We start from the raw sequence: 19,286 nt of genomic DNA on the forward strand, positions 1-19,286 counted from the left end.
TTCTCAGAGAAAAACAAGCCCAATCTTGAAGACGTCCTCACTGCTGGAAGTGTCTGTTGTTGTGCCTTTAAGTAATCTTATAGCAATTTTTACGAAAATAAACAGAGGAGTCAAATATATGTTAAAATTTTGAACAGAAGATTTTCTCTGCCTCCCATCGATTCTGTGCCTATGCTGGAAGTGGTTACCTACATAACTGGTTTTCCTGCATTATTATTGAAGTGAAGCAGTCCATAACAATCCATCTTTCCACCACAGCTTCTCAAAACCCAGCATCCACCTCATACAAGAGAGTCAACTCATCTGCTGAGATCACATGCTCCACGTCTTTGTCCGACCCGATGGGGGTTTACCTGCACAGACGTTTCCACAGCAACAAAGACATTGTGTACTTGTCCTTGAAGGGAGGACTAATCACCAAGAATACCATAAATGAAGACTTTGCAGGCCGAATCGTTGTAACTCCAGACCAGCAGATCAAAGGGGGTTATGGGTTCACCATGCAGCTGTCTCTGCTGGAGCTGGAGGACACCAACTTGTATTACTGCAGCTGGACTTACTTTGAATTGAGCAAGAAACAAACGGTGTCCAGCAACGGCACCGTCATCATCGTCAGTGGTGAGACGAATCACAGTTCACACAGTCCAATCACATCAAAACGCTGTACATATATGTCACTTTTTCCACGTGGTCTGCCTTCTTTTCTCACAGAGACTGGCCCCAAAGAGCAATGCAGGGAGCCCATCTGGGATTTCACCTTGATTTTATTGAGCATTACAGCTTTTATCGTCGTTTTGTCGCTCTTCATTGCGGCACTGATTTGGAGGTGCAGACGAGTAAGTGCAGACGGACCTGCTCTCGTAGTCCTGCGAAAACTAAGAATTTACGTGAATGTTCTAATAAATGTTTTTAATGTGTTTACAGTTTAAAAAGCACTTCAGGCCTGGCAGAGCTGCAGAGCCACCAGCACCAGACAGGCCTCAGCACGTCTGTCCTCAGCAGCATGTTCAACTGTCTCCTTACCTAATCACATCTTCAAGCCATTCAGATTTCAGAGGAATTTTGTAAAGCTGAGATCTGATGCGAAGCAGATGATAAGATGTGATCATTCTTTGTAAAAAGCTGTAAAAAAACATCTTTGTGGTAAATCCATCACGCAGAGGGGTTTCTATCTTGATACTGATCTATGCAGCCAACAGCTCGCCTTGTGCTGTGCTGCCTGTCATTTCCTTTCATATACAAATTTGTTTTGTTTGCAGAAAAGTGACTGAGCTACCACATCCTGGCTGATGTGGGGTGTACAGGTGTGATGTATGTGAGCCGTGCTAGGTGAAGAAAAAACTGCAAAGCAAGCAATTTTTCTATTTTTTGTGATGCACCGCACTTTGGCTTGACCTCTTTGTTTTTACTTCTTTCATGTCCAGTAAAGAGATGTGTCGCTTTCCAACAAATGTACCCCACTGCCTGATTTAAAATGTACATCAAATCTAAGCTTCTAAAGTTCTTGTTGTTCTTTTAGTTTTTCAATACTCATTTAAAAGAACTAGAATCAGTTTTATTGTTGTTGTATAATGTAGAATAAAAAGTTGCACGTGACTTGTCTCTTTCTGAACAAATAACATACTGGAAATAAATATATAGAAAAACAAGGAAAATGTAGAAAAATTTTATGAAATATAAAAAGAATCAGTCAATAAGTAATATACTTTTTTTTTTTTATCCTTTTGCATTGTTCAGGCTAATGCACTGATGTTCTGTTATCCTGGGACCCAGTCTCTGTAAGTGTCAATTAAAAGACCCAAGATCAACTGACTGATTTGTTCAGCTCTGAATTTGATTCAAACAGCAAGAATCATTTGAGATCATCATGTGGTTTACTGACTAGAGTCCGTAACTGATTAGTCACAATATCAAACCCACTGACAGGTGAATTGTATAACATTGATCATCTTGTCTGAATGCTCTGCTGGGATGCCTGGGGTTACGTTGACTCATCGCCGACCTCTCACATAAACAGCAGACCAAGCAGATCCACCAAAGGCAACAGCAAACCCAGACGTCAGCAGCCATTAGCAGGGCAATGCTGACATCCGAACCTCAAAAACTGCTCTGGAATGGCTCGAGGAACATGACCAAAAGCCCAAACTGTTAAAATGGCCTCCAATCTGTGGAGGCCTCACCCCTCAACCCAAAGGATCTGTTATCAGATGTGGCAGTTAGAGCTGTTTTGGCAGCACAATGTTACAATGTTAGCCAGGTGGTTGGAATGTTGTGACTCACACGTGTCGATAGATATTGATATGAAAACCATGATCAGCAACTCTATGATTGGAGGAATAGAGAAAGGGAGGGTTCATATTATTTTAGATTCTATTAGAGAGATACGAGAAAAAGCGAGATGATTTGTTTATATCTGTGCACTATGTTTTTCTATCTGCTGCATCTGCTGCTGTAACACTGAAAAATTCTATCTATCTATCTATCTATCTATCTATCTATCTATCTATCTATCTATCTATCTATCTGGCTGTCTATCTATCTATCTATCTATCTATCTATCTATCTATCTATCTATCTATCTATCTATCATGCTGCACAGAGTTTGCTCAACATCAAGCCATAGTTGTGCTGTTTTCATAGAGGTTAAAAAAAAAAAAGCTCAAGGTAACTAAAAATGAAACAGGAGCAAAGAACACACCCAGAAACTGCCTGGAGTTCAGAGGGTTACATCTGTTGTCTAATCTTGCCCAGAAAGAATAAATCTGTAGATGTGACCTTACAACAACATTAACAATGAGTCCAGCAAGGGTTTAGAAGAACCAAGCATTTTAGGATAAAGACTGAACTGTCCATTTATTCCAGCTAAGCGTTTAATCCAGGTACACAGAAAGGCCCCAGACAAAATATTTGAACAAGCTCTTTGATGTCAGACAGGCTGGCTATCACATGATTTCCTGGTTTTATTTAGTTGATAATAAAGCTTACACTGTCTGCACTGGTGTCCTGTTCAATTTGAAGTGAATTTAAAGCCCTAATTATTGTCTGTAAGTTTCTGAATTGTCCGGGCTCAAAATATATCAGAGATTTGTTAGCTGAGAACAAGTCTGGAGTGTGTTGCCTCTGTGTTTGATAAATATAACTTAGTTTGCTAGTCAGTGGTAGCTGTGCTCTGTTCAAGTGGAACCTTCGTACCGAAGTGTGAGTTTTCCACGGACCGTTGTGAGTGTAACACAGAGTGCAGCCTTGAAACCGGTCTGTTATGATAACAGTCCTGTAACTGGGGGATAAAGTTGATTCGTGTTAAATAAATAAAGGCAGCTCGGAGCGGCTAGCTGCAGCTAACTGTTAGCTTTAGCTGCGGGCAGGCGGCTCCCAGCAGAGATAAACTCTCTCCTCCTTGACTTTTGATCTCCGTCCGCTCAGAGCTCAGTGTCCAAAGCTCAGAGACGAGGCAGCGATGCGGAGCTGGTTCCCAAACACCAGGGAAACTACACGGAGGGAATAACTATTAATTAATTGGTTTAAAGCCAAGCAGCTCGTCCGTAGCCAGAGGAGGAGTGAAATATGAGCGGTCATAACCTGCTGAAGCTGTGGGCTTCAGGTGGAAGCAGATGGAGACTTCACCAAGGTGAGACACCTGGACGTGTTAACGCTGCTGTAATTAACATACACGCACCAAACTCGATACAAAACTTTGCTAATTTCACAGTCGTCCGAGTTGTTTATTGAGAAAGGTGCACTCGTGCTGGAAGTTAGGTGTAAACTTTAACAAACTGACCTCACTCAGTTTTTCGGCTCCTACACCGTGTACCAAGAAGCTCTTATATTAACAAAATATAATACTGCTCAACTCAATGCCTGGTTGTGGTAGTAGGGGGGAAACCTAGCCTTCCATGGCCTGGGGAAATACACTACACTGATTTACTACAACTTTCTATTTTACTGTACCTCCTAATGGGGTGTGCATCTCTGCTTTATCCTCCCTCTGGTTCTGCAGGTATCAGTAGGTGTGGAAAGGCTTGTTATTCTTCTTCTAATCCAAAGGTGTGTATTGTTGGAAGTGGTCCAGCAGGCTTCTACACAGCACAGCATATACTCAAGGTGTGTACTTCTTAATTTCATGTTGTACAAGAATGCAGGGAATTAGTGTGGCTCATGTGGATAAACTGCCATATATATGTAATTCTGTGTAAAAATCCTAACAGGTGTATGATCTCATATCAGTGGCATCTCCAGAGATAGTATTATTATGAATCACTTTATTTAAAAAGGGACCATGTACAATGTTAAACATAAATGCTGCCATTTGATGTATTACACTGGAGTTAGCTTTAAGCTAATGTCCATCTGCAGTCCCTTGGCCGGTCACAATGAAAACATCACAATATTAGAATGTCACAAAAAAGCTGGACTATAAAATACATGACACAGTGAAACACAACATTACACACACTCTTAAAAGCACGTACGAACACTCACACACAATACAAATTAGAAAGACATTAATGGTTGCAGTTCTGAGTATCCTTAAGCAAGTTTTTCAGTTTGTTTTTAAAACTGTCGATATTTAGAGGTGTCCAGATGAGGCCATTGAATCTCTTGGGGTGGCACACAAAAACTTTTAGGAATTCTTTTATTCTGCTGTAGTTTGAAAACAATACGAGGGCTTGGAAATGGCATCGTGATGTACTTAGGTTTTTTTTTTTCTCTCAGTTAATGTTTCTGAGAAGGGCTGGGCGGTGGCTGGGTGGTTAGTCCCGTCACCTTGCAGCTAGAAGATCCTTGGTTCCTGTCCCGGTGAGGACACCCGGGATCTTTCTATACGGAGTTTGCATGTTCTCCCTGTGCAGCGTGGGTTCTCCGGCTTCCTCCCACACAGTCCAAAAACATGTTGAGGTTAATTGGTGATTCTAAATTGTCCATAGGTGTGAATGTGAGTGTGCTTGGTTGTCTGTCTCTAAGTGTAGCCCTGTGATAGACTGGCGACCTGTCCAGGGTGTCCCCTGCCTTCACCCTAAGTCAGCTGGGATAGACTCCAGCCCCCCGCGACCCTAGTGAGGATTAAGCGGTGTATAGATGATGGATGGATCGATGTTTCTCAAAATCTACTGTGTTTAGACTTGTACAAGTACAATTAACATCATTGTTATTTTGATGACTACTACTGTTGAGTATAATGCAGGAGAAGATGCTACATGCTGCAGAGTATCTGAAGGGAAAAAGTTCCCTCATAGGCGACACGTCCAGTTTATTTATGATTTCCTAAACCCTGAACATTTTTAGATTGTAGCAGGCACTTATGGTTTAATAAAGTGTGTTTTCATTGTTACTAACCTACTTGTTGCAGTATTTTGGTGATTTTTTTTGACGAGTGAGGCCATCCTGTATTTTGCATCCATACACACAATAATGCCACTGCTGCAAATACAGTCATGGAAAAAATTATTACACCACCCTTGTTGTCTTCTATTTCTTGTTCATTTTAATCCCTGGTACTACTAAAGGTATATTGCCTGAAGAATACAATGAACACGACAAAAAAATGCAGCTGATTACGTAATACTTTATGTCCTATTTGACATGCTTAAGCTTGATTGTATTCCCGGGTATATAAGAGGTCATTTCATGTCATAAGCAGCACTGCACATGCAAAGGCCTAGAGTGGTGTCCTGCTTACATTTAAGCTGGAGCACAACTCTGGAGTTGTCAGCTCTCACATAATGCCTAAAACAAAAGAATTATGTGAAGCCACAAAGGCAGCCATCTTGGCACTGCTGGAAATTGGCACGAGTGAGAGACAGGTAGCGAGAAAACTGAAGATCTCCAAGACAGCCATTCATTACACCAAGAAAAACAAGCCCAACATGGTGCTACCAAATTGCACGTTGGTCACGGCAGGAAAAGTCTTTCTGCCCCACAAGATGACCGTGCACACATCTGGTCCTGTGTCAGGAATTGTTGTCATACCTCCAGGGACCTTAAAAATGAGTGGGCACTGTCGAGAAATGTGACTTGTTCGGCAAGGGCAGTTCCAAACCAACTTCTTGAAGCTGACCTGAAGTCATGCAGGGCAATCGTGGTCAGACAAGACAGTCTTGCCCCTGCAGTAAAACATGGGGGTGGATCAGTGATGATTTGGGGTTGTTTCAGTATGGGTGGAAGGGAAATACAATTGTGTGAAGGGTGAATGAACCAGGTCATGTACAGGGCTTCTCGTGAAAACAGTCTTCTTCCATCAGCTGGAAAACTCTTTCCTGCCTTGAATGACTGGATTTTCCAACAAGACAATGCCCCTTGCCACACGGCAAGGTCAGTTAAAGTCTGGATGTAGAACAGAACATTGGAACCATGCCTTGGCCTGCTCAATCACCAGATCTAAATCCAATTGAAAACCTGTGGAAAATCATCAAACGCAAAATGGAGAACCACAAGCCCAAAAACAAAGCAAATTTGTTGGAATGGGCTGCTGTGACAACAGAACAATGTCAGAAGCTGGTGGAGATCATGCCAAGACGCGTCAAAAACAATGGTTATGCAATCAAGTACTAACTGCTGTGTGTATCATGACTCATGTAACATGACTCAAACAGACAGACAAGAAAACATGGAATTTCTAATGTCTGTCAAGATTCTCAGTCATCTAGGTCGGACCATATATATCTATGGGTTGGGCGGTCTGTGACGAAGCTCATGATGCACCAGTGTGATGATTGAGCTGTAGCTTCTCAACTGTGACAGTGTGTGTGACTGCTCACCTGTCTGAGGTGGAGGAATGTACATGGTGTCATTTACTAGTATATCTTGACCGATCCTGAGAAAATTTGTGATTTCCGTAATTAATGAAGTTCCCGCTTCATCATGTTATGAATAAATGCAGACCCTTCTCTTGCTTAAATCACATGGATCCTGCTGCTGTTTAATGCTGCAGATATTTATTAAACTGAAACCAAAGACTCCGACAAATAGCTGGGAGCAACAGACTCAACTTCAGCTCCTGTTAACACGTTGAGGTCTGGGTGTCGCCTTAGTCAACTAACCGCACAAACCGTCTTTTCTACCCTCTGTAATGTTTTCTAGATGGGACTGACTAGCTGCTGCTGCTGCACGTAGTCCTCCCAGTCGTCTTATGATGCTTTCACTTGTAGTTGACACTGTATTCACAGAAACTTGGACATAGGAGTTTCAGTGTATGAATTTGACTTGTTAGATCTGTTAAGATCGTTGGCCAATGAAATGACTTTTCACTGGAGGTGCCACTTGGTTCTATCTCTTGTGCATTTAAGACATCTTCCTCATCATAAACTTACCATCAACTCTTTCTTTGATGTAGTAATAAAGTAGCAGTTTGCTGGTCTTTTATTATTACTCTTTTTTGACTTTTTTTCCACCTTTGTATATGCTTTTAATAACTAAGTCGACATACCTGCTGTTAACAAATAATCAGATTTGAATAGCTTCCTCTCCAAGCCCGGACACCATCATTAAAAAAAAATATGAGCGCTCAGAAAGACAGGCAGACAAATGGGTGTGTCCCTCCTCACTAAATACGTAACACCACTGTTACATCGGAACTGTTAAAGCCTTTCGGTGCTGTTTTCAGTATTTGCTCACATGTTGCTCACACCAAAAGGCCAGCTGTACGTAGAACAGGAAACAACCTGGAGACTGTGATGGTACTTTTGAGTCATTACGGTACGCTTGTACACGCCAAGACCTTTATACACACATACACACGCAAGATAGATGTTTCTAGTGAATCAGCATAGAATAAAGCAAGTGTGGACGTATACATGCAAACAAATGAAGGAAACATATTTTAAAACTTAAATTATCATTTGAAAGTTTACTGGATGTATAATAATGGCTGTATTATTTTTGTTTGATGCATCTTATTGAGCTATAACTCAAAACACAGCAGAATGCAAGCTGAGCAAAGCCAGATCAGCCACCTTGCTTTTTCTATGTAACTTAAAAGTACAGGTTCTTTCCAAGATCATTCTTAAATTTTTTGTTGTTGTTTTTTTTAAATTTAACCTGTATTAGTAATGTTTTATCTCTTTAGCAGCTCTGTGAGACTGTAAACAGGTACAGTGCACAGATATAAACACATATGTCACACCAGCTTGTGAGCTGCTTCTCTGCACCACCATACTGCAGCTGGGTTCTGGCCAGTTGAAAAGACAGAAAACAAACTTTTGTTCAATACGAAGGTGAAGCGTCATCCCACAATATTGTACTGTTCCAAATAACTTGAGGGGATTCAGGTGACACTGCATGTGGGCATGCGTACAGTTGATACTAGATAATGAAACCGTCAGGAAAGCTATGCCAACTATCAGATGAAGGACAAATAATTTACATTTTTGTGAACATAGAATATCAGTAGGATACTAAAAACGATGTATATCAGTCATTTGTTTCTGTGTTAATGTGTTGTGTATTCTGAATGTAGAGTATGTAAATTAGTGTTGCTGTGGGGATATCTGGTGAAGCTTCTCTGTCGTGATTTTGAGAGTGAAAATATCAATGGGAATTTGTAGCTCTGCAGGCTCCTGTGAGAATGAGTCGGTGTGACAGGAGTGCACAAACACCGTGGTATTTCCCCCAAACAAAAGCATTTTTTTTTATTTTTCTGTGATGTTAAAGTTTCTATTGCTCATCCGTTCTTTAGAAATGAAACCGAAATGAACAACACTGATTTAAAAAAACATTCCCAGTTCTTATAATTTCCCTTTGGCCCTGCCAAAAGCCTCTTTGGGTGCAGCTAAACACTTCTCTGTACCAAAAAAACAACCCTATAAACCAACACAATGCTATAAAGGGACAGATTTTTCCGGCCGTTGCATATTTGCAAGTTATAATCAAAAGATTTCCGTTTCACATTTTACGCTTGTTTTCTCCTCCAGGCTCGTCAAAATGTTGAAGTGGACGTTTACGAGAGGCTGCCTGTACCCTTTGGCCTGGTTAGGTTCGGAGTGGCACCTGATCATCCTGAAGTCAAGGTGTGTGTTCATTGTGGGATGTCATGAGAATAGATCATTGTCTGAAGCTATTTACCACCTTTTTTGTTTTTTCTTTTCTAAAATTTTTGGTTCATGACCAATATTTTACTCACCAGTTATAAGATAAGATGCAGTGTGTGCTCACTGACTTTTGGCAGTTGACATCAATGAGGAAAAGGAAATTCAGCCAATGCCGCAGACAAGCCTGTTCACGCAGCCTGTGGGAAAACTGCCTGGCACCAGTAATAAGAAAGAAGTTACTTAATCCTACAAGCAAGCCAAATACAAAGAGAACCTTCTAGTCCAAGAGATGTTTTGAATTGAAAAATTGTGTTTAAGTGTGACAACAAAGTGTAAGTTACAAAAAGTGTTTCATCACATGTGGTGACATGGTGGTCTGGCATGTGGTTGTGATTTTCTGTGTCAGTCTGAATATCTACTTCGAAGCTCAGGAAATTTCCACATATACAGTAACCCACAGTTACTCCATTTTAGAAAATAGTTACAGAATAATTTCCTCAATCAACAACATGATCAGCGAACCACTGCAGCTCTATTTAGGCTAATGTGGTTAGCCTAGCTTAGCATAAAGACCACAGAGGGGGGAAACAGTTATTCAAGTAAAAAGAAAAATACACCTTTCGACATGTTTAAAGCTCGCTAGTGTACATCCTTGAACAGGTTATTGTTTCTTGACAAACTTCAGTTTGTATATTCCCAACTTCAATTGTAGTTAAATCACGTGTTGGCGGACACAGGTGGTTAGCATAACTCCCAGTAAAACACATCTTGTTTTTGCATTTCTGCGTGTGTGAACAACTGAAATACAACGTGTTCATAAGTGTGTTTTCTAGTTACTAACAGGTGTGCTTTTTCAATTTTGGACTAAGTCAGACAAGCCACTTCAGTCTGTCTCTGGCATTCCTGCTAAGCTAGGCTAACTGGCAGCTAATTTTAGCTTCACATAAGAAAAAAGACTGTCTCATTTAACTCTCAGCTAGTTTTCTACTAGAGATTCATGTGCACAACAAAGACTTCAAATTGGGAAAGTATCACTTTGACTGCAGAACTTCAGACAGAGCCTGAATAACAGTTTCAGCCTGTTTCTGGCATTTGTGCTAACTGGCAGGTAGTTTCACATACCGTACACAGAAGAGATTGTTATCTTTTCACCTCGCGATTCATGTGCAAAGGAAAGAATTCAAATAGAGAAAGTGTTGCTTTGACGTCAGAGCGATAAAATGAATTTAAGCCAAGAGTTGGGGCTTTTTTCACATTTTTTAAAGTGTATTTTTATTTTTGATGCTGATGCACTTCCGTACAAAATCACCCCAAACATTTTACAATATTTAACTCTCTCCAAATAGTTATTCTAGTAATCTGATGAAAATTTCTGTATGTTTTTTTTCCATAATGCAATATATATCGCAGCAAAAGACCATTAAGCCAGTTGGTAAATAGGGAAACTGTCAACTGTTTGCAAAATTAAAAGGAAAACTTCACTTTTCTATGCAGTCAGTCTGAAGCCTCTGAAGTATGCACAAAGCACTGAGAAACTTCCTTATAAGCTAAGAACTTACCTGAGATCAATAGTGTTCCCATAACAAACTCATGCCGCCACATGCTATGCATTATTGCAAACTAAATGTTAATAATTCCGATCTTTTCTCCTCAGAATGTCATCAACACATTCACACAAACAGCCAAACATTCACGCTGCAGTTTCTACGGCAACGTCAATGTGGGTAAAGATGTGAGCATCGACGAGCTGCAACAAGCCTACCATGCAGTGGTGCTGGTAAGATCATGAAAACCCTCTGCTGCACCTGTACCTTCACATCACCTTGAAATCTAATTGCATAACGATCTCTGTGCATTTTTTTGTACATTTAATGGCAGAGTTATGGTGCAGAGGGAAACAGGAGTATGGGAGTGCCAGGGGAAGACTTGGCTGGAGTGTACTCTGCCAAAGACTTTGTGGGCTGGTACAATGGGCTGCCCAACTGTCGAGAGGTATGCTTTATATGTGTCCAACAAACCATGCTTCCTGTAAATGGAGTACATGTTGCCATGTATGAAAAAAAAAATTTAAAAAGTTGACAACATGTGAAAGATTGTTACTGCTTTCTGTTTTGTTTTTAAATCCTTTGTGATTCTTTATCGCCTGTTGCCTATCTCAGCTGAGTCCAGACTTGAGTTGTGAAACAGCAGTCATTCTGGGTCAAGGTAACGTGGCCTTGGATGTAGCAAGAATCCTGCTATCTCCTGTCGACATTTTGAAGGTAAGGAACACACAGATTAGGTTAAAAATATAGCAGTGAGTGACTAACAAAAAGAGATCGAGGTGAGAAGAGATGAGATTTCAATCAGCAAGTGTTGAATGGTATGAGATCCAAGATGTGTGAGAACGCAGATTTATTCCAGTATTTATATCCGATAACATCATTGTCGTTTGGGATAGATAGAGTTATGAGGAAAAACGATGCTGCTTTAACCAACAGATGCATTGTCAGATCATGCCAGCATCAAGCAGCCATGTTATGTCTCTGACTCTTTATGCGTTTGCACAAAATAAATACTGTGAGATCCCAAAAAAAGTTAGTAAGCACATCTTGATTACTGTTTTCAAGGACAGGAATAAACTTTAGTAGGTTAAGTAAGTCATTTATAACATGTGGCCTACTTGCGTGGAAAAAACTTGAACTTGAGCTGAACTTGTTTCTCAAAAGTGATAAATCTGTCAGTTTATACGAATATGTTTTAATGTCTGAAGAACCCAAAAGTCATGAGTAATTAATAAAGATTTATGATGACATGACTGCCTGCTAAATACACATCCTGGTATTGTGGTAGTGTTGCAGCATGCAGTGTTTTGTTTGGAATACAAAGAAGAGCAACTCGTTTGTAAGATGAGGAAGAGCGTTACATCAACAGAACCTTCACCGTGACCCCTGGAAATTTAAGGAAACAGAAGTGTGGCAACAGCATATTTTTATTGCTGAATAACAAAACTTTACATAATTGTGCGCATGTGTGCACCAGAAAATATAGAATATAAAGACAGAAATCACTGTAAATAGACATAACATCTGCATAACAAATCCACTTTTTTCGTATTGCAACAACTGTAACTAAAACAATGTCTCGTTTTTCTGCAGAAAACTGACATCACCCAGCCGGCCCTGGAGGCACTAGCAGAGAGCCAAGTCCGCAGAGTATTGATAGTTGGCAGGAGAGGACCTATGCAGATAGCGTGCACGATTAAGGTCCGTGTTCAAGGAGAGACAAGATATTCTACCCTTTAAATGGACGGAAATATCTCTAAGCTGTAACCACTTCCTTGCTTAACCTTCACTTCTGTCGCCTTAATACAGTTGAAACCAGAAGTTTACATACACTGTATGAGAAGCCATGACATCATCATCTGGGCTTTCCCAAATAGTTTGACGGCATAGTGATCTTAGTTTATGTAAACTTCTGACTTTGAAGAAAATAGGGAAAAATGTTCTTTAAAAAAATCTCTCTCTCATTTTTCTGGCATTTAGCATAATTTTTGTAATCCTAACTGACCTAAAACAGGAAAAGTTTAGTCACATTTAATGTCAGACAGCGAAAAAAAAAGGTTTTATGTCTTACGTCTTCTCATACAGTGTATGTAAACTTCTGGTTTCAACTGTAGCACAAATGTCTGGTTTCAAAATGGATGGTGATCAACGCTTCAGTAGTGGATACTGAACTGTCAGTGGTTAGTTCACTTCTGTCATATTTGCTAAAGATACCACATAGAATGGCAGAAGCTGACCATTTAATGCATTAGTCTGTTACTAACAAACACTTTTAACTCTTTAGTTGTTGTTTTTAGCTCATGATTTCAACTGTTTATACATTTGTTATGGCTATTTATTTGTTTATTAGTTACTTTTAGTGAATTATTTTTCTACTTTTTATTGGTCAGTCCTGGCTAATTTGAACTTTTTGTCCATCACTTGTAGCTAACTGTTTTGACTTATTTCAACTTTTAAAAAAGTTCAACTTTAGTTTTTTTTCCAGCTAATTTAAGGTGTTTATCCTTCAGGTTTAGCTAATTATTTAGCTTTTTATCCATTACTTTTGGCTAGTTGTTTAGATATTTATCCATTTCTTGTGAATATTTATTTAGATATTTATTCTTTGCCTTGAGCTAATTTTAACTGTTTATTCAGTGCTCTTAGCTAATTTTGACTATTTATTTATTGATTTTAGTTAAATATTTTGATATTTGTCCATGACTTTCAGCTTTAAATCTATTACTTTTAACTAATCATTTTAACTCTTTATATATTCGTTTAGGGTAACTATTTAACTGCTTGTTCATTACTTTTATCTAATTATTTTTAACAAACTTTAATTGATCATTTGTAGAAAATGATTTTGAATTTATACATCACTTTCAGTCAGTAGTTTTTGGAATAATCATTTCAACTGTCTATCTGTTCAATCTAACTGTCCACCCATTAGCTGTACCTTCTATATTTAAGAGGGTTCACAGGGGGGCTGGATCCTATCCCTGCTGACATTTGGCGAGAGGCAGGATGCACCCTTTACAGATCACCAGTTGATAGCAGATACATAAAAACAGAGAGCTGCTCAGTCATCCACACCTATAGGCAACATAGAGTCACAATTTAACCTAACCTACATGGAGGCCACACACAAACCCAGATCGTGCTTGCTAAGAGGTGACCGTGCTTACCACTGAACCACTGTTCTAGTTATTTCAACTTCTCCGCCTGCTTGCCAACAAGTTTTCATGATACCATGTGGCTTAACGGTGTTACCACGTAGGTTGAGGGGAAGTGTGTGCAGTGTTGTTTGTTTATGATGACAAAAGCAAGATCAGCATCAAACCAAATGAATTTAATCTGAGTTAAGCAGCTCCACAGTCGTGCCACATTGCCTTCTGTAACTAAAGAAGTGCTTTGTGTGGTACCTGATTGAAAGATTGGGTCGGTAACGTAGCTAAACTCTGTAATATCTGTTGACTTGTGTGATTTTTAATGTGTCAGTCGTTAAAGTTGTAAGTAGAGTTTTACCAGAACTGATAGAAATAATAGCCAAAACTGAGAAAGTATGATCCAACTAGTAAACTGATCAAACTTCTTAACTACTGTATGCTTCAAAATTTTAAAGAATGCTTTATTTATCTGACCCCTGCTTTGTTCCTCTTGTCTGCAGGAGCTCAGAGAAATGGTGAACCTGCCGACCACCAGACCCGAGATGGTAGCAGCTGATTTTGAGGGCGTTACAGAGGCTCTTAAAGGTAAGAGATGACAGGAAAGTTCATTGCAGTATTTTTGACACTTCCTTTGTACTGTTTCATCAGTCTGCTCTAATGCTGAGCTCGACAACGTGCAACTTACTCAGAATTTTCCATCTTCTCTGGGCTTCAGTGTTTACAGTTTTGAGTGTTTTTCATTTTGAGTTGATGTCGGAAAGTGTGTTTTTTCAGTAACTACAGAAAGAACTTGTAGGATTACATGTGTTGGAAATGTGAGTTCACAAGAAGTGTCTGACTAATGCAGAGACCGTTGGAAATGTCACAAGGAAGGAAGAAATGTATGCTGTGGTTACCAGCTGAGACGTACCCTATTGAAACTATAGGTCTTTTACTGTGAAGTGAATGGAAACTGCAAAACCAGTCAAGATAGCTGCTGCCTGGAGATCAAAAAGTCTTCTGCTGGTGTAAGAAACTGCAGATTAGGAAAAGAGTTTCTGTGTTTTGCATCACTATGCACGATCCATGTGGCCTTCTGACAGGTCCTTGTCCTTGCTAGAGAAACACAGGGCTGACAGATTGTGCAGAGCATGTTCAGGCTTGTAGCAGTAGCCTTGCTTTTCGCCTGAGTTATTGCGAGAACCTTGATCTCGTGTCTATTGTGAGTGATAAGCTTTAAGTGAAGGATGGTATTCAAAGCTGGTGGTTAGAGTCTGTATCGTCAGTGCTGCTGAACGTGTGCTGCTGTGCTAACAAGTCTGTGGTCACAGCAGCAGACCAACAAAGTGCTGTTACAGGAAATTTCTGAAGACCAGCAGCTTTAAATATTTTTGTGTGAAATGTGTTGCTGTGTCGGCATTTTTGCTTGTGATTGTCGTCACTTGGTGTCTGCACATCTACACACTTTTTCTATATCTGTTAAAAATGACAGAGCCGGGTATTTTTGTGCACACGTACACAAATGTAAGCATGAAAGCGTCACGCTTGTAGCTAGACTTAGTCAGATCAGAAGTCAGTGTGAACTCAAGTCATACTTTGTTCAAAACATTTGTCTTCATCAAAGGTCACTGATGACAAATTGAGTGTGTGTGTGTGTGTGTGTGTGTGTGTGTGTGTAGATGGTTGTACCTTTAAATCTAAGATAAATGATTAGAAGTTTTAAATGAAAGCAAAGCAGACAGATTAAAAATGTCTCTGCTGTGTCAGATTTGCCGAGGCCCAGGAAGCGTCTGACAGAGCTGATGCTGAAGACAGCCCTGGAGAAACCGGGGGAGAAGGAGCAGGAAAGACGGATCAAGGCCTCCCGCATCTGGGGCTTCCGCTTCTTTCGGAGCCCCGTGGAAGTCCTGGCCAACCACAACAGGGTAGCTGGCATCCGACTGGCTGTCAACAAGCTGGAGGTGAACAGGATTTGGATTTTAAAGCTCATAAAGTACCCGTACGTGTCGGCATGTGTGGCTGCTTAACGCATCGTTCAGGGTAAAGTTGTCTGCATCTCTACAACTAGGGTGAGGGTGAGGGAGCCCAGGCTGTGCTCACTGGAGAAGTGGAGGATGTGACCTGTGGCCTGGTCGTGAGCAGCATCGGCTACAAGAGCCTCCCCATCGACCCTTCAGTGCCGTTCGACTCCCGCAAAGCCATCGTCCCAAACGTCATGGGGCGAGTTCAGCAAACTGCAGGTATACAGTAAATACTACAGAGGACAATTTCACATGAACTGAAAATGTGTAGTAAATCTGTATGTCCCTGTAGGTCTGTATTGTAGCGGCTGGCTGAAAACGGGCCCCACAGGCGTGATAGCCACCACTATGAACAACAGCTTCGACACTGCCAGATCTGTGATGGAGGACATGGACTCTGGATCACTGGATGTATCTGCTGCCAAGCCTGGGTCAAAAAGCATCAGTGCACTGCTAGAAAAGAGAGGTACTTTATTGTCCTTTTGGCTGTTTTACAACCTCTTTCCAAACCCTGTTATCTAAACACTAATCTGAGGAGCCAGTGGAGTCAGACTTACCACCACTGTGATTTGTCTTCTGAGTTGCTGTCTTGTTTATAACCTTGCATGGACAAGTGCTTTATGGTCATACAGTCGTCCTCAAATGTATTCATACCCTTCCAATAGAGAAGAGGCAAAATTCACAATCGTCACTTAAATAACTAGGAAGTGAAAAAAGTAATAATAAATAGAAATGTGTGAAATTATAATTTAGTGAAATAAGACATTGCTTTTGAATTGTGGTTGAAAAGAATAATAATTTAAAAAAAAAAAAAAAAAAAACACTGTCCCAGAAAAATTCGACCGTCAGTATGGCCTGAATCGTATTTAAAAGTTCAGATAAGAACATATACGTAATCTTTTTTGTCAGATTTCAAAGCCATGGCCAAATGTGGTTTGTATTTTCTCATCTGCAGGAATAAAACCGGTTACTTTCTCAGACTGGGAGAAGATTGACAATGTGGAGATGAGTAGGGGTGAGGCCTGTGGAAAACCCAGAGAAAAAGTACTGACTGTGGAGGAAATGCTGCAGGTGGCTTGGACATGACTGAAGGTCACAAAGTGTTTACAAGTGAACACAGGACACTGAATACTTGTTGCAGTTTAAAAATAACAGCACTGGTTACAGTATCAACGGGGACCTTATTGATTGACAACAATGGCGACACAATAGAAATGGGATTATGAAGATATCATCATGGAAGTAATTCATAATATACACATGGTACACATTAAATGCCTCTAAGGCCTGTTTTTTACCCAGATTTATTTGTCTCTGTCATTCAGTTGTTACCTTGTTCTACAATATCAAACCAAAACACTTGAAGACTGACAAACAGACCTGTTGCACTGAAAAACAGAACTCTATTAGATGCCATTACTATAGAATTTGTGCATTGGATGTCTGTGACAAGAAAAACTTTGTGGTGACTGAAATGTTTTTACACTTCATATTATGGCATTTAACATCTTTAATGTGTTTTCTAGAAAATAAAAGTGACTTATGTTGATTCCTGTCTTATTGCTCAATTTCTTATTGTTGTAATTTAAACATCTATCCTTCGTTGGCAGCTTAGATTACGATATTCTTAATTGTTATTCTCATCCCTTAGTGACAGGGATATTGAAACAGAACAGTTTTCCATTTAAATTATTTTACGTTTGGTTCAAAGGCCAACTCGTGCTTTCCGTGACTGCACGGGTATGTGTGGCATATATATCATCCACCCAGGTCTCATGCAGCCCAAAATTTGTGAATGTGTGACTGTTTGCACTACACATGCACAGATTGTGTATGTGCCAGAAAAACAAGTGGTACTTGAGACTGTAAAAGGAATATCTCAGTCATCTGCACCTTTGAAATTCATAGTTAAGTTTAAATTGCTGGTCTTCAAAGGAGCCTCGTTTGTGGTCACACACACTGCTCATCACACCTGTGGAATAATCACTGATGCATCCCAGTCTGCAAGCAGCTGCTGTTTCACCATAGATATGTGTTTGATATGAGGGCTAATGCAGCCAGCCATGTGGCTGACTGGCAAAATTTGGTTGAAGTATGAACACAGCTATGACTACAGTCTATCAGCCTGCACAGACAAACAGAAACCATGAATTGGCCTTAAGATAGCATAAGTTATTTGCAGATATTTTAATTATGTACATTTGATTTAAATGTTAAGGCTGGAGATACTTTAAACATTCTCACAAGACTTGTGCCACGTGATCTATATCAGGGGTTCTCAACTGGTGGGTCGCGACCCAAAAGTGGGTCGCGGACCTGTTCTGGGTGGGTCGTGGACAGCTAATCAAAATTAAATAAATGTGTGTCTCAGGTTGGACTTATTTTTTTATTTTGAAAAAAACTAGCCACCACTACCACCGATACAGCAGTGTAACCGTCGGTCGGGCCGAATGCTCGGCACCCCCACCCTCCGAAAAATAAGATGTGATGGCTGAGTATCCATCCCTCGCCACAGTTAAACAATCTTACCATTCAGTTCAACCTGTTTTTAGTGACAGTGGCTTCTCTACCTTGGTCCAGCTCAAGTCTAAGCAGAGAAGCAGGTTGGACACTGAGCATGATCTGAGAGTAGCTCTGTCTACTGTCACCCCAGACTTTGAAACTCTAGTCAAGAGTAGAGCACGTACCCAACTGCCTCATTAACTTCAACAAATGACCTGATTAGGCCAAAACTTTATTTTCAAGTAGTTTTGACATTTATTTTAATTCACTTTTGTACATGCAGTTGTCATGGTCCTCAGTTTATTAATTTGTTCAAAATAGAGTGAAAATATGTTGTTTTGTGGCCTTATTTTGTGCAGTTTTGTACATGCAGTTGTCATGGTCCAGTTACTATGCAAGGTTATATGCTCTGAAATGCATGTTGCACAGAAAAAATATAGCGAATTCTAAAAAAAAAAATTGGGTCGCAACTTAATGACCATGGGAAAATATGGGTCCCAGGGTGAGACCAGTTGAGAACCCCTGATCTCTATGGTTAATATCCTGGTGGCAGCACATTCAGTTCAACCCCTACAAGCACTGTTGGAAGGTAAAATCTTTGACAGCAAAGCAAAAGTGGTTAAGAGATTGATGCATACTATCTGAATCTTATTTGAGAAAAGGCTAAGTATAAATGTACAGTTAATGTACATCAGTCACATTATAATAGAAAATTTGATAACAAACTGAAATTCTAAGGGTGGAAAAAAGAAACACACAAAAATGCAATTTAAAAGTTTTATTCAAACCAGAGATAAAAGCAGGTACATGCAGACATGAGAAGATTAACTCTTGCATGGTTCCTCATAAATTTTCCCTACTTTCCCTCTTAGTGTGGCCAAGGAGACAGTTAGTGTAGGGTTCTAAGTCCAGATGCCCATCTTCTTGCACGCTTTGCAGAGCCAACCTTCACATGTTTAACTGAGGCCGCCGCAGTGGAGTTGTCGCGGACCACGGCCGCCGCAGTGGAGTTGTCGCGGACCACGGCCGCCGCAGTGGAGTTGTCGCGGACCACGGCCGCCGCAGTGG

At 40.3% G+C, this 19,286-nt stretch overlaps 2 protein-coding genes across 2 annotated transcripts in view; both read left to right on the forward strand.

Moving 5' to 3' along the window:
- LOC103374823 (uncharacterized) overlaps positions 1 to 1,812 on the forward strand; it is a 4,249-nt gene extending 2,437 nt beyond the window's left edge. The window contains exons 2-4 of the mRNA XM_008304973.1: positions 259 to 618; positions 712 to 836; positions 925 to 1,812. Of these exons, the coding sequence (XP_008303195.1) occupies positions 259 to 618; positions 712 to 836; positions 925 to 1,068 (629 nt within the window). The 3' untranslated portion in view covers positions 1,069 to 1,812. The remainder of the gene's footprint in view (positions 1 to 258; positions 619 to 711; positions 837 to 924) is intronic.
- Positions 1,813 to 3,319: 1,507 nt separating this feature from the next.
- fdxr (ferredoxin reductase) lies at positions 3,320 to 17,265 on the forward strand. The gene is made up of 12 exons (XM_008304974.1): positions 3,320 to 3,628; positions 3,998 to 4,101; positions 8,907 to 9,002; positions 10,678 to 10,800; positions 10,902 to 11,015; positions 11,183 to 11,284; positions 12,161 to 12,268; positions 14,217 to 14,301; positions 15,463 to 15,656; positions 15,764 to 15,935; positions 16,009 to 16,182; positions 16,672 to 17,265. Exons 1-12 carry the CDS (start codon positions 3,565 to 3,567, stop codon positions 16,800 to 16,802), a joined length of 1,467 nt encoding a protein of 488 aa, XP_008303196.1. The 5' UTR covers positions 3,320 to 3,564; the 3' UTR covers positions 16,803 to 17,265.
- Positions 17,266 to 19,286: the final 2,021 nt, after the last annotated feature.

Source organism: Stegastes partitus, unplaced genomic scaffold (assembly GCF_000690725.1).
Source record: "Stegastes partitus isolate 25-593 unplaced genomic scaffold, Stegastes_partitus-1.0.2 Scaffold2370, whole genome shotgun sequence".
NCBI lineage: Eukaryota > Metazoa > Chordata > Actinopteri > Pomacentridae > Stegastes > Stegastes partitus.

What these genes read in the sequence shown, in the direction of transcription:
- fdxr (XM_008304974.1), top strand. Translation starts at nt 3,565, where the DNA reads ATGAGCGGTCATAACCTGCTGAAGCTGTGGGCTTCAGGTGGAAGCAGA. An exon ending in CAGATGGAGACTTCACCAAG is followed by an intron (nt 3,629 to 3,997) that starts GTGAGACACCTG and finishes CTGGTTCTGCAG; the next exon opens with GTATCAGTAGGTGTGGAAAG. An exon ending in AGATAGCGTGCACGATTAAG is followed by an intron (nt 12,269 to 14,216) that starts GTCCGTGTTCAA and finishes TCTTGTCTGCAG; the next exon opens with GAGCTCAGAGAAATGGTGAA.